At 47.2% G+C, this 13939-nt stretch overlaps 1 protein-coding gene across 3 annotated transcripts in view; it reads left to right on the plus strand.

The window, feature by feature from the left end:
• The window catches only part of PTPN4 (protein tyrosine phosphatase non-receptor type 4), a 191822-nt gene that overhangs the window by 61805 nt on the left and 116078 nt on the right, over positions 1 to 13939 (plus strand). For all 3 annotated transcript variants that reach the window (XM_045031786.1, XM_045031784.1, XM_045031785.1), the window contains one exon: positions 2086 to 2193. In XM_045031786.1, the coding sequence (XP_044887721.1) occupies positions 2086 to 2193 (108 nt within the window). The remainder of the gene's footprint in view (positions 1 to 2085; positions 2194 to 13939) is intronic.

Genomic DNA, 13939 nt, shown 5'->3' on the forward strand with positions numbered 1-13939 from the left:
ACATGTGCCTACTGATTTCTTAATATTTAACAAAAGACCAGTTTTCATTTTTTTTTCAGAAAAAAACTACTTTGTTTTCAGAGTAAACCTGGCAATTATGACATGAAATTAATTTTCCTACACAAAGCTATAGGGGGGAGCTACAAAAAAATAGGGCTTATGCAATAGGAACCTTATATGCAATATATGGAGCCATAGTTATGGCTCCCTAGTCAGAGCACTTTTAGGCATAGGTTTTGTTAGCTGAGGAAGCAAAATTTAACTGACTTTTCAGCTGCTTAATAGTCTGTTCTTTAGGAAACTTAGAACGCTAGGCCTCCAAGTAAAAAGCTGTTCTAAAAATTTCTTTACTACAATGTCGGATTTCTAAAATACTTTCCAACTTCTACATTAAATAAAATTTTGGGCCTAAATTGAAAGTGCTTTTAGTAACTTGTTTTCTGGCATTTATATTTTTAGGCTATTCCTGTCAGATGGTCAGCTTTACGAATCTTACTTTCCTTGCACTTTTTTCAACTCTTGTGGTGATTTTGAATGGTTATGCAGTGCTGATGCCTTTTTCTAGCTATCTGGCTTTCTTTTACTTAGAACCAAAGTATCTAGTTCTGAAGCACGTTTAGGTCTTGAGAATATTTCTTTTCCTTTTTGATTTCAGAAAATTGCTGTAGTGAAAGGGATGCTATAGTTAAGAAGCTATTTAACTTCAGTACATAGTCACTTGAAAAATGTTGGTTTGTTGCCACTAAATAACAGGAAGTTGAGTTCTGATAAAATAATCTCTTTCAAATCTGAACAAATTCATTAATGTATTCCTCTTTTTCCTTTTTCTCTTCCTCTCCCTGTGTCTACATTACAAACTTCTACTGGCATAATTCTGTTGGTCAAGGAGGCAAAGAAATGTGATCCCTGACGAACATAGCTGTGTTGACAGAAATCTGTAGAGTAGATGCAGCTATCTTTAAAACTGTGCTTTTACTGGCATAGCTTGTTTCACTCATGGAATGGGGATGGCTTTAGTATTCTGATAAAAAGTGCAGCTTTGCTGGTGTAGCTGTGTCCACGCTAGGAACGTTGTGCTGATATAGTATACCATATCCCTGTACCACTGTATAAAGTGCTGCTAGCATAGGCATAGAAGGGTAGTAAAACATTTTTTGAAGATGTTTCCTGTTTTTGGACTATTAGGGCTAATCTAACACTGCAGGGCTTTGGAGCTGTGCTCCAGCTCCGCTCCAGCTCCAGGCAAAAACTTTACAGCGCTGAAACTTGCTGCGCTCGGGGTGTGTGTTTCATACCCCCGAGCGAGAAAGTTGCAGCGCTGTAAAGTGCCAGTGTAGATAATCCCTTATTTACTGATTTCAAGCCAAGCATTTAAATTTGCAAGTATTTGAAGGAATTATTGTAGTGAGGCTTTGTAAAGAAAGTAATGTCCAGTCATTGGCCATAATTAAAAATTTTAGTCCTTAGTCTGTACTCTATTCAATAGGTTCTTTTAGAGTGAAAATTGTCTTCGAAGACATCTTTACGGATATTCACCATCAAGCAAAAATTCATACAGCTGTTTAAATATCCATGCTGTGTAACTCAGAAGTTTTTTTTCAGTAATTGTGTTGATTTAGATCTAGAGAGTGATTTGCAAATGAAATATTAGATTAATTTATTAGGATTGAAGAATGATACTGGAATGTTCTGAAAAGTGTTACCTGAATTCTGTCATGTCCTAAAAATACCATTTTAATTTATTGCCTTATTTTATCACTTTTTAAAATCGTTTTGCTGTTCATCAAATTTGTTCGTAAATGAATAGCTTTATGGAACAATTGCATAGTTACTGTACTTTCTTTTTCTGAGGGCAACAAGAAATTCCTATGTAGCCATTTTTAATTGAGGAGAAATAACTTCTGTTTGTGGCAATGAGAGAAGTATCTCATTTAAAAATTATATTGTGTTGGGAGAAATTTTGTGGATTTTGGGATGTAAATTTTATGAACACACCTAAATAAGCTATAGGTGTGCATGCATGAAGCAGTCTGTCCGTTTAAAGATCGCTTTGATTTTAAACAATATGACTTTTTCTCCTTCCAGAAAAACGATCAGGGACAAGTTTTGTTGGATATAGTGTTCAAACATCTCGATTTGACAGAGAGGGATTACTTTGGTTTACAGCTGGCTGACGATTCCACTGATAACCCAGTAAGTTGTATCTGTTTTCTAAACTGGTTTTTTTGCATGTTGTTAGAGTTTAGGGATTTTGTTTCAGTATTCAGAGAATTTGGTTAAGTTTTTTTGGAGTTCTCATCTAATTCATATGTCCATGACAGCTGGTATATTCAGTAGACTCAATTTTTTTAAAACAAATCTGAAATATGGCATAAATCTTCTTTGATATACTTCAAAAAGGACTGTCTCTATTCTGTTTAGATAAAGCTGTCTCACGGGTTATTCTTGTGGGTGCAAGTTTTCATCTGGTATCTCTCATACTGGAAAACTATTTTCCCCCAAACAATTAAATTATGGTTGTACTTGTTTTCCCCTCCCATCTCTGTATTTCAAAATGTGAGAATTGGGGTCAGCCTTTTTTTTTTTAAGATTGTTTGAGAGGCCTATTGAGGTTATGCCTAAACTAGTTTTGTGACTAACTCAGGTTAAAATGGGACCACAGACTTTATTCTAGACAAACCCTAAGACAATATACAAAGTTCAGGGCTTGGGTATCTTGTAAAGAAAGCAGGCCAGTTGGGGGATATAGGAGAAGATAGATATAGGAGAAGATGGCGCCCTTAATGTCAGAAGAGGTTTATTCTTTACAGTTAGCCTGTCTTCCCTGGGTGTCCTGCCCCTTTTGCTATATCTGAGAAGAAACTCCTGTATGGAAGCAGCTGAACTCTTGAAAACTCCTCTCACTTTTTTTCCTGTTAAACATAGACCTATTTGGGGCCACAACTGACTCTGATGGTTTTTTATAAAATAAGGACTGGGTGTGCAAAACAATTAAAGTGGAATAAATCAGAAAGTTTTCAGATTTCAACTTACAATTTGTTATGTATATAGCACAATAAACATGCGTAGGGTCTCTTTTCTTTGCCCCTGAGTATTTTAATCTGAGTTCAATTAACAGTTTGAGTTCATTCTGAGTGATAATAAATGGTAGGGTTATGATGAGAGTTTGAATAAACATAATGTGATTGCTTGATTTGCTCTATGTGCATATTGTTCATTTATCATTTTTGAATACAAATTTGATCACTGTTAAATTTAAGAGTGGCATTTTAGTTTTTTTAATAAATGATTTGAGACACCTACATAGGAACAATAGTAAGATAATTTTGTACAGGAAGGCATAGTAGAATAAATGATTTCGTAGAGTTAGAGAGATGCAGTGATAGAGAAGAGTGGGGGTGAGATGAGGATGTGGGAAAAGAAAAGGCAGGTAGTGTGGTGATGCCATGCAGGCACAGTTAAATCACCTGGCAGCAATGAGGTGTGGAGTGAACTAATCAAATGGCTATTATGTGGTGAAATGTGTGCAAGTTAATTAAATGCCGTAATTAAATGGAGTGGTCTGAAGGCATTAAAAACAGGAAAAGTTTTAAAAAATAAAAAAGGCAGATGAAATGCAAACTGAGTAGGTAGATAATGTCATTACTAAAAGTTCTAGCTATAACATAAATGCAGAAGACACTGATGGCACTCCTCTGCTGTCTGCTCTTGCTTTGGGACTTAGAAAAAGTTGACTGTACTCCACCTTGAACTGTGAAGCTTTAATAATCTTCTTATGCAGTGCTGCCAGGGAAGAGAGTTTCTTCTTCGAGTGCTTGCTCATATCGATTCCAATTAGGTGTGTGCGCGCCGCGTGCACATTCGTTGGAAGATTTTTACCCTAGTAACACTCGGTGGGTCGGTTGGGTGCCCCCTGGAGTGGCGCCGCTATGGCACCGGATATATACCCCGGCCAACCCATCCGCCCCTCAGTTCCTTCTTACCGCCCGTGTCGGTCGTTGGAACAGTGGAGCGCGGCTTAGCTGACCTCCACTTCCCTAGCTACTCGTAGTTCTCTCATTAATTCTTGTGTATATAGTTCAGTTTTATATAGTTGTCAAGATGTCATAGTGAAGGGACAAAAGCTGCAAGCAGTGGACCAATTTACATACCTTGGCAGCACCCTTTCTCGCGCAGTGACAATTGACATCGAGGTCAACTGCAGAATCGCCAAGGCAAGTTCTGCATTTGGCGGACTGCTGACCAACGTGTGGGACCGCCGTGGAATAAGCCTTGCTACAAAGCTTAGTCTATCGAGCAGTAGTGCTAACTACCCTGATGTATGCCAGTGAGACTTGGACTGTATACAGGAGGCACGCTAGGCAACTGAACCATTTCCACATGACTTGCCTCCGCAGACTTCTGAGGATCCGGTGGCAGGATAAGGTGCCAGATACAGAAGTCCTCTCTAGAGCAGGCCTACCGTCAGTTTACACTCTGCTTATGAAAGCCCAGACACGCTGGGCAGGCCATGTTGTAAGGATGCTAGACCACCGCATCCCCAAACAGCTCTTCTATGGTGAGCTGTCTCAAGGAAAGCGATCGCATGGGGGACAAAAGAAGCGATACAAAGACACGCTGAAAGCCTCTCTTAAGTCCCTGGATATTGACATCACCTCCTGGGAAACCCTGGCACAAGACCGATTGACATGGCGTACGCTGATCCACCAAGGCTGCCAGACATCTGAAGCCAGAAGGATAACCATAGCACAAGAGAAGCGAGCACTCCGTAAAGCCAGAGCTGTAAATGCTGTAACAGTGGTGCCCACACATGTCTGCCCGACATGTGGCAGAACATTCCGTGCCCGTATTGGCCTTACCAGCCACCTGCGGACGCACTGTGGACAGCTCACAACCTGCTAGATGGACGAATACGATGGACGAACATCATATAGTTGTAGTTAACTTTATTCATTTGTAGTATAGTTAGTGTATATAGTTCAGAGGGGTTCGGGGATTATCCCCTTCCCCGCACCTGGTGCCTATGCCCAGTTCACCGGGTTTCAAACCGTGCTCAGCCTGCCACAAGCCGATGCCGACAAGAGATCCCCACGACTCCTGTCTTAAGTGCCTCGGGGAATCTCACCTAACAGATAAGTGCTGCATTTGTAAGGCCTTTAAGCCAAGAACAAAAAAGGAGCGGGACTTTCGTCTTAAGCACTCCTGATGGAGGCAGCTCTTACTCCTCGGCACCGAGTGCTGGACAGTCTTCAAGAAACGCTCCCTCGGCACCGGATCGCGCTGGTACCACCAAGGCCTCTCGGCACTGGCCGTTGCCGGCACCGACGTCCGCTCGGCACCGATCCCTCTCCCCGAGTGTGAAGAGGCACAAGACTCCTGCTGCGTCCGAGCCACCTGCTCCGCAGCCCGAGCGCTATACTAAGTCGGACCGCCCGGCAGCGATACCTGCCGTGGCACCGACAATATCAGCACCGTCGATTCCGGCCACGCAAGAGCCATCGAGTCCGGTGCCTGAAAGCTCCCCGGTGCGAGCTGTGGTTGAGCTCACTATTCCCTCCACGCCAGAGACATTTTCCACGGCGAGAGAGTTGATTGCAGTGACAGCGTCTGTGCTGTCTCAACCCCCGGCACCGCCGGTGCGGGTTATACAGTCGATCAGCAAGCCTGCCTTGATCAGACCACCCTCCGTCGGCACCGCAGAGCGGCACCGTTCACGATTGCGGTCCCGCAGACGTTCTCGGTCCCGTTGCCGATCCAGGTCCCGGCACCGTTCTCCATTTCGGTACCGGTTGTACTCGCGGCACCGGTCAGCGTCCCATTCGCCGACCTGGTACACTCAGCACCGATCCAGCTCCCGGCACCGCTCCAGGCACCGTGACTCCCGTAGCCACTGCCGATGTCGAGCCTCGAGATCTCGGTCGACCTCCCGGCACCGCTCCGGTCGCAGGTCCCGTTCTTGCTCCCGGTACCGGTATGCCTCCCGGTACTGATCCCCGGTGCCGCATCGAGCGATGTCAGCTAGAGAGGGAGACTCTGCCCAGGGCTTTTCAGCTCCTCCATGGCCATCCAGACATGCATCAGTGTCGTCCCGCGCGGTCAGTTCCTATGCGCAGGACCGTGATTCGGATGTGCCCACCAGAGTCTTCTGGGAACCCCAGGCCCAGGACCTTGGCCCCCATCAGTGGCCATTCTGGACACCTTGGGCGTACCACCAGGCCAAAGGCGTACCTGTGATCCCATCTCGCTCTGTTCCGTCAGAGCACTGGGTGCCAGAGGCGACCATTAGCCGTCCCTCTCCGGCCGGTACGGAGGAAGCCCCGGTTCAGCCACCGGACTCCCAGATCCCACCGGAACAGGAGGTTGTCCAGGAGCACGAGCCCACACAGGACCCGCTTGTCCCCGGCCTTTCTTCTTCCTCCTCCCCAGATGAGACGGTGGCAGGAATATCCTCCTCGGGCCCTCCTCCAATCGACTTGAGGGCCCATCAGGACCTCCTGAGACGGGTGGCACTCAATGTGAACCTCCAAGTGGAGGAAGTCTCGGAGATAGAGGATCCGGTCGTAGACATTCTGTCGGCTGACACCCTCACTAGAGTGGCCCTACCGTTCATTCGGACGATCCAGACCAATGCGGATACCATCTGGCAGTCTCCAGCCACTATCCCGCCCGTGGGCAGCGGAGTCGAACGCAAGTACATGGTACCCTCCGGGGGGGAGGACGAGTACCTATATGTACATCCTCCCCCCTGCTCCCTTGTCGTCCAGTCCATCAATGAGAGGGAACGCCATGGCCAGCAGGCACCAGCCCCTAAATCGAAGGAGGCTAGGCGAATGGACTTACTGGGCCGTAAGGTGTACTCGGCAGGGGCCCTGCAACGCCGTGTAGCAAACCAGCAAGCCCTGCTTAGCCGCTACAATTACAACACCTGGGCGGCGGTGGGTAAATTTACGGAGTTTGGTTCCTCAGGACTCCCGTCAAGAGTTTGCTGCCCTCCTGGAAGAAGGGAAGAAAGTGGCGAGAACTTCCCTCCAGGCCTCGTTGGATGCAGCTGACTCTGCTGCCAGGACTCTGGCCTCAGGTGTTGCCGTGAGGCGCATTTCATGGCTCCAGGTGTCGAGCCTTCCCCGGAGCTGCAGCATACTATACAGGACTTGCCCTTCGATGGCAAAGGCCTGTTCTCCGAAAAAACTGACCCTAGGCTGCAAAGGACAGCAGGGTCACTATGCGCTCTCTCGGCATGCACACGCCGGTGACTCAGCGCTGACCTTTCCATCCCCAGCCTCACCGCCCTTACCCTGCGCCTAGACAAAGACAGGACTTTGCCAGCAGGCGTGGCCGAGGTGGTCGTAGGCGTCAGTCAGGACTCCAAGGGGGCCAAAATCAGGGTCCCTCTAAACCACCAATGGGGCCAAAGCCTAACTTTTGAAGGCACGCCCGAGGACGGCGTACCAGTTATTACCCAGGATCCGTTCCCTCCCTTTTACAACTGCCTCTCCTTTTTTCTCCCTGCGTGGTCCCATCTAACCTCAGATCGTTGGGTCCTACGCATGGTGGAACTTGGGTACCGCCTCCAGTTTATTTCGTCCCCCACCTCCCACCCTCCATCCTCGTCCCTCTTTAGGGACCCCTCTCATGAGCAATTCCTCTTGCAAGAGGTGCGGACGCTCCTCACCATCGGAGCTATAGAGGAGGTACCAAAGGGGCAAGGGGTTCTACTCCCACTATTTCCTAACCCTCAAGGCGAAGGGAGGTCTCAGACATATCCTAGACCTGCGGGAACTCAACAAGTTCATGATAAAGCTGAAGTTCCGCATGGTATCCATGGGGATCGTCATCCCATCCTTGGATCCCGGAGACTGGTATGCCGCCCTCGATATGAAGGGCGCGTATTTTCACGTCGCCATTTATCCTCCACACAGAAGGTACCTCTGGTTTGTGGCCAACAGTCATCATTTCCAGTTTACGGTCCTTCCATTTGGCCTCTCTACAGCCCCAAGAGTATTCAAAGTGCATGGCTGTAGTCGCCGCCTTCCTCCGCCGCCGTCGGATACACATTTTTCTGTATCTGGACGATTGGCTCATTCGAGGGACCTCCAAGGCCCAAGTTACCAGTCATGTTGGCATCGTCTAGGACCTATTTCTGCGTCTAGTCCTGATGATCAATATAGAGAAATCCACTCTGATTCCCACACAGAGAATAGAATTCATTGGGGCCATCCTGGACTCCAATCTCGCCAGAGCCTGCTTACCTCAGCCTCGGTTTCAGGCGATGGTAACAATTATACAAGGTCTACGGAACTTCCCGACAACTTCGGCTCGCACTTGCCTAGGTCTCCTGGGTCATATGGCTGCCTGCACGCTCGTAACCAAACATGCCAGGCTTCGCCTCCGTCCACTCCAATTGTGGCTCACCTCAGCGTACCACCCAAGCAGAGACAGCATAGACATGATCATCATGATCCCCCCGAGCATCCTAGGCTCCCTCGACTGGTGGTTGACGCCCTCCCTGGTGTGTGCAGGGATGCCGTTCCATCCACCTCACCCCTCGGTGTCCCTCACGATGGACGCCTCATCTCTCGGCTGGGGTGCTCACCTTGGTCAGTTTCGCACTCAGGACCTTTGGTCAGCTCAAGAGCTGGCCTTGCACATCAATGTCCGAGAGCTGAGAGCAGTCCGCCTTGCATGCGAGGCGTTTCAGCAGCACCTACAAGGCCGTTGTGTCTCAGTGTTCACAGACAACACAACGGCCATGTATTACATAAACAAGCAGGGAGGAGCACGGTCCTCCCCTCTTTGCAGGAAGCTATCTAGCTCTGGGACTTCTGCATAGCCCAATCGATAGACCTGGTAGCATCCTTTCTCCCAGGGGTCCGGAACACTCTAGCGGATCGCCTCAGCAGATCCTTCCTGTCTCATGAGTGGTCGATTCGTCCGGACGTTATCCATTCCGTTTTCCGGAAGTGGGGCTTTCCCCGCATAGACCTCTTCGCTTCTCGCGAGAACAGGAAGTGCCAGATGTTCTGCTCATTCCAAGGCCTCTCCCCGGGCTCGATCTCGGATGCTTTTCTGATGCCATGGACGAGCCATCTGCTGTACGCTTTTCCACCGTTCCCGCTGCTTCACAGGGTCCTGCTAAAACTCCGCAGGGACAGAGCGCACCTGATCATGATCGCTCCAGCGTGGCCCAGGCAGCACTGGTACACCATGTTGCTAGACCTGTCGATAGCCAACCCGATTCCCCTGCCTCTTTGCCCAGACCTCATAACGCAGGATCACGGCAGACTTCACCACCCAGACCTGCAATCCCTGCACCTCACAGCATGGCTGCTGCGTGGCTAAACCGATCCGAGTTACATTGCTCTGCCTCAGTACAACAGGTACTCCTGGGTAGTAGGAAACCTTCCACTCGGTTAACATATCTGGCCAAGTGGAAGCGTTTCTCTTGCTGGTGCAAAACGCACAATGTTACTCCCACCGAGGTCCCGATCCATTCCATCTTGGACTACCTCTGGTCTCTCAAACAGCAGGGCCTGGCGGTGTCATCATTGAGGGTATACTTGGCAGCCATCTCTACCTTCCACCCAGGGGAGAGTGGCCGCTCCGTATTCTCGCACCCTATGGTTTCTAGGTTCCTCAAGGGCTTGGAGTGCTTATACCCCCAAGTTTGCCGCCTCGCCCAAACCTGGGTCCTCAACCTGGTTCTAACCAGTCTTAAGACTGCTCCATTCGAGCCACTGGCAACCTGCTCGCTGCTATATCGGTCCTGGAAGACAGTTTTCCTCATAGCCATTACATCGGCCAGACGAGTCTCCGAGCTTCAGGCTCTCATGGTGGACCCACCGTATACTGTGTTTCGCAAGGACAAGGTGCAGTTGTGACCACATCCGGCCTTCCTCCCTAAGGTGGTGTCGGCCTTTCATATCAACCAGGATATCTTCCTTCTGGTCTTCTTTCCAAAGCCACACTCATCGCGAAGGGAGCAACAATTGCACTCCCTAGACGTCCGTAGGGTGCTCGCATTTTATATCGAGCAGACAAAGCCCTTTCTTAAAATGCCCCAACTCTTCGTCATAGTGACAGACCGAACGAAGGGCCTACCCGTCTCCTCCCAGAGGATTTCATCTTGGGTGACGTCGTGCTTCCACACCTGCTGTGACTTGGCCCATGTTCCATCGAGCCACCTCACTGCACATTCCACCGGGGCTCAGGCTTCTTCTGCTGCCTTCCTCACGTACCCTTTCAGGAGATATGTCGCGCACATTACGTCACATTATGCGCTGGTCCAACAGTCCAGAGATGATGCAGCTTTTGGCTCAGCAGTTTTGCATTCTGCAACATCTCACTCCGACCCCACTGCCTACGTAAGGCTTGGGAATCACCTAAATGGAATCGATATGAGCAAGCACTCGAAGAAGAAAAGACGGTTACTCACCTTTGTAACTGTTGTTCTTCGAGATGTGTTGCTCATATCCATTCCAAACCTGCCCTCCTTCCCCACTGTCGGAGTAGCCGGCAAGAAGGAACTGAGGGGCGGGTGGGTCGGCAGGGGTATATATCCGGTGCCATAGCAGCGCCACTCCAGGGGGCACCCAGCCGACCCACCGAGTGTTGCTAGGGTAACAATCTTCCGACGAACGTGCACGCAGCGCGCGCACACCTAATTGGAATGGATATGAGCAACACATCTCGAAGAACAACAGTTACAAAGGTGAGTAACCGTCTTTTCTGCTGTGTAGAATAGCCTTTCTCTCCATTGCTCAAAAGGTTTTAATGGATTTGTGGCCTTTAATTACAATGATCACATTCGCCGTCTAGTTTAAGGAAGGTGGGGATGGTCCCAATTTCTATAGCGCACAAGGCCCAAAAGTTCCTTAATCTGACCCTGCCTTAATATTATACTTGAGCTTAAATGTGGCTCTCATTCGGGCAATGGAAGAAGAATTTCAGTTGTCCAAGCTTAGTGAAGACTTAAACAGGATCCTAAGGCTTCAAGCCGCTTTGCCAAAAGGGTGGAGACACTTTCCAATGGAATGGGATGGTAATATTCCAGCAAGTCCTTCAGAGTATTCTCTTGCTCCAACTGGGATCACTTCAGTCTTATTTGGGTTGGGTTTGAGTTAGGTGTTCATTCAGGTGATGACCTGTAGGCATTGTGACATATATATGATGTCGATTGTTGTGCCTGGATAACAAAATGTACATCTGGGCATTATCAACATACTGATGACAGCAGAGTTTGTGGCACCTCTGAAATTCTTCAAGTGTTCTCATGTAGATATTTGAGGTGGAAGGACAGAATAGATCGATGTGGGCCTCTTTTAAGGTGAGAAACTTTTAAGAAGAGGAGCAGTTGCTATCATCACACTCTGGGTCCTGGTAAAGAGGAATGATAGAAGTCATTGTAGTACTGTACCATCTTCTCTAGCTATGTCATATAAGTGGGTCAGCAGCACTTATGGCTAACTTTGTCAAAAAAACCTGCAGAGAGATTGAGTAGTTACAGGTTTGGAGTGAAAGTGTTAATGCTTATAGTCATCAAGTGAAAACTGAAATGAGTATGTGACTCCTTTGTTAAATCACTGTCTACTGAATTGCATGATTGTCTTAGCTGGGGTACAAGGTATTTTCCATATTATTTGGCTACCAGTTAAAAAAATTGATTTTTAGATTGTGTGTACATATAAGGTCATTTTTTTATTCTAGTCCACAACTGTACACATCTCTGAATCCATTATATGTTGAGGGTAGTCCAATATCTAGCAAGGAGAGTCAGTTTATTGCTCTAAAACAATGAATAAAAGACTTTTCTGAGCATGAGTGTTTATAATCGTAGTTTACATGCCTTAACTGGCAGTGAGTTCCAACCTTAGGTACATCAAAATCAAAGTTAGAAATATACTAATTGATGGATCTAATGGTAACTTTCAATTATCTCTTTTATTATTGCTGTTCTGTTATGGTTAGAATGTTTGTGCAAGAATTTTCATTGTAGTTAACTGTTTGCAATCACCTAGAAGACACTTCATGATACTGTACCATGTGGAAGGCACTATAAGCACAAAGTAACGTACAATATGGCTAAAACTTTGACAGTGTAATTTAGAGTTAATTGGGACAGTTTAAGGCAGGGATGTCAAACATGTGGCCTGCAGGCCCGTTCCAACCTTTTCTTCTGTCTAGCAACTCCCTCTATGGTTTACAAAAGTTATCCAGCCCACGTCAGAGCATCTGAGAGGAAGCCAGGATTGGGAGGAATATTATACCTGACAGGGCACAGGTACTGAACACCTCCTCCTTCCTCTCCTCCCTCTATACAGCCGGCAGCACTGCAATATTGCACAGATGAGACTCAGATGAGGCTCTTTGACAGCCTCACACACCCTTTGCCCTTGCCAGCATTGCCAAAGCTATGCAAGAGTGGAGTCCATACTCCACTCCGTACTGTCACTGAGCCATGCAGTACCAGAGCGAAGATGAGGCTTCTTTTCAGCCTCCATTCACATCTGCTGCTATTGCCGCTGCTGCTGAGTTTACAGGATTCATGGAATCAGCTGCTTCTGTGACCCCCTCAGATGAAACATGAAGCAGAGGGAGAAACTCCCAAAGAGAAGGGGAAGAGGAGAGACTCTGCAAAGGGAAATGTGGGCAAGGGAGAGACTCCCCCAGGGGTGTGAAATTCCTAAATATTGTGGGAGAGGGGGAAGGAGGGCTGGCATTAATATATACAAAATGAAACAGCAGATAGGGAAAAGTCTCAAAAAAGGTGGAAGATTGAGATGATTGCTCAGGGTGGAATGCACAGAAGGGTAAGTTGATGAGGCGAGGAAGAAAGGTTTCATACATATCTTTATTCTAAAGAGAGAAAATAATTATCTTTAACTGATCTTGGTTGGGGCTTCTAAATGCTACTATAAAACAAATAATACATAATTAAATGCAGTATTTAACTTAGCTAGGCACAAACTAAAATCACACAAAGTGCTAAATTTGCCTCTTGTCGATGAACTTTTTATTCCCAGCACATGAACTGTAACTGAACAGGTAGGTCAGCCCTTATCACTGAGGTCTTATCTAATGAAGGATTCAGAGGTGTGATGTTAGTGTGTGCTAACTCAGTCGTTCTCAACCAGGGGTCTGGGCCACACTGGGGGGCTGTGAGCAGGTTTTAGGGGGGGCCCCAAGGAGGGCCAGCATCAGATTCACTGGGGACAAGGGCAGAAAGCTGAAGACCCATCGCATGGCACTGAAGTCCGGGGCACCGAGCCCAGCCACCTCGGACTGAAGCTGAAGCCTGGGCAGCTTAGCTTTGCAAAGCCGCTTGTGGCGTGGAGCCCTGGGCAACTGCCCTGCTTGCTATCCTCTAATGCTGGCCCTGGCTTTTATATGCAGAAAACCAGTTATTGTGGCACAGCTGGGCCATGGAGTTTTTATAGCATGTTGGCAGGGCCTCAGAAAGAAAAAGGTTGAGAACACCTGTGGTAACTAATAGTATTTAAAATATATTATAGACAAAGCACTTGACCAGTTTTGGCAACTCTTGATGGCAATTGTCTGACTTGTTTACAACGGATTTTAGAAATGTGTATGTTAGTATGTTTTAGGTAACAGCACATCATAATCCTAGTATGAAAAAGTCTAGAATGTGTTTGGCATCCTTGGTTTAAAGATCACTTGCATTAATTTTTTTTCTTTTCTGGAAGGATTTTCTATATATTACTAAGGCAGCCTATAAGGACAAGACAGATGCTTGTTCTTAATTGTCCTGTGGTGCTAATTTGAATTTAGCAGAGTGTAAGTCTTCCTTTCTAAGAGTGGTAAGGTACCATATAGCAGTGGTTCTCAACCAGGAGTACACATACTCCTGGGCGTACACAGAGGTCTTCCAGGGGGTACGCCATCAACACATCTAGATATTAGCTTAGTTTAACAGGCTACATAA

The sequence above is a fragment of the Mauremys mutica genome, chromosome 10 (genome assembly GCF_020497125.1).
Source record: "Mauremys mutica isolate MM-2020 ecotype Southern chromosome 10, ASM2049712v1, whole genome shotgun sequence".
In the NCBI taxonomy this organism is placed as follows: domain Eukaryota; kingdom Metazoa; phylum Chordata; order Testudines; family Geoemydidae; genus Mauremys; species Mauremys mutica.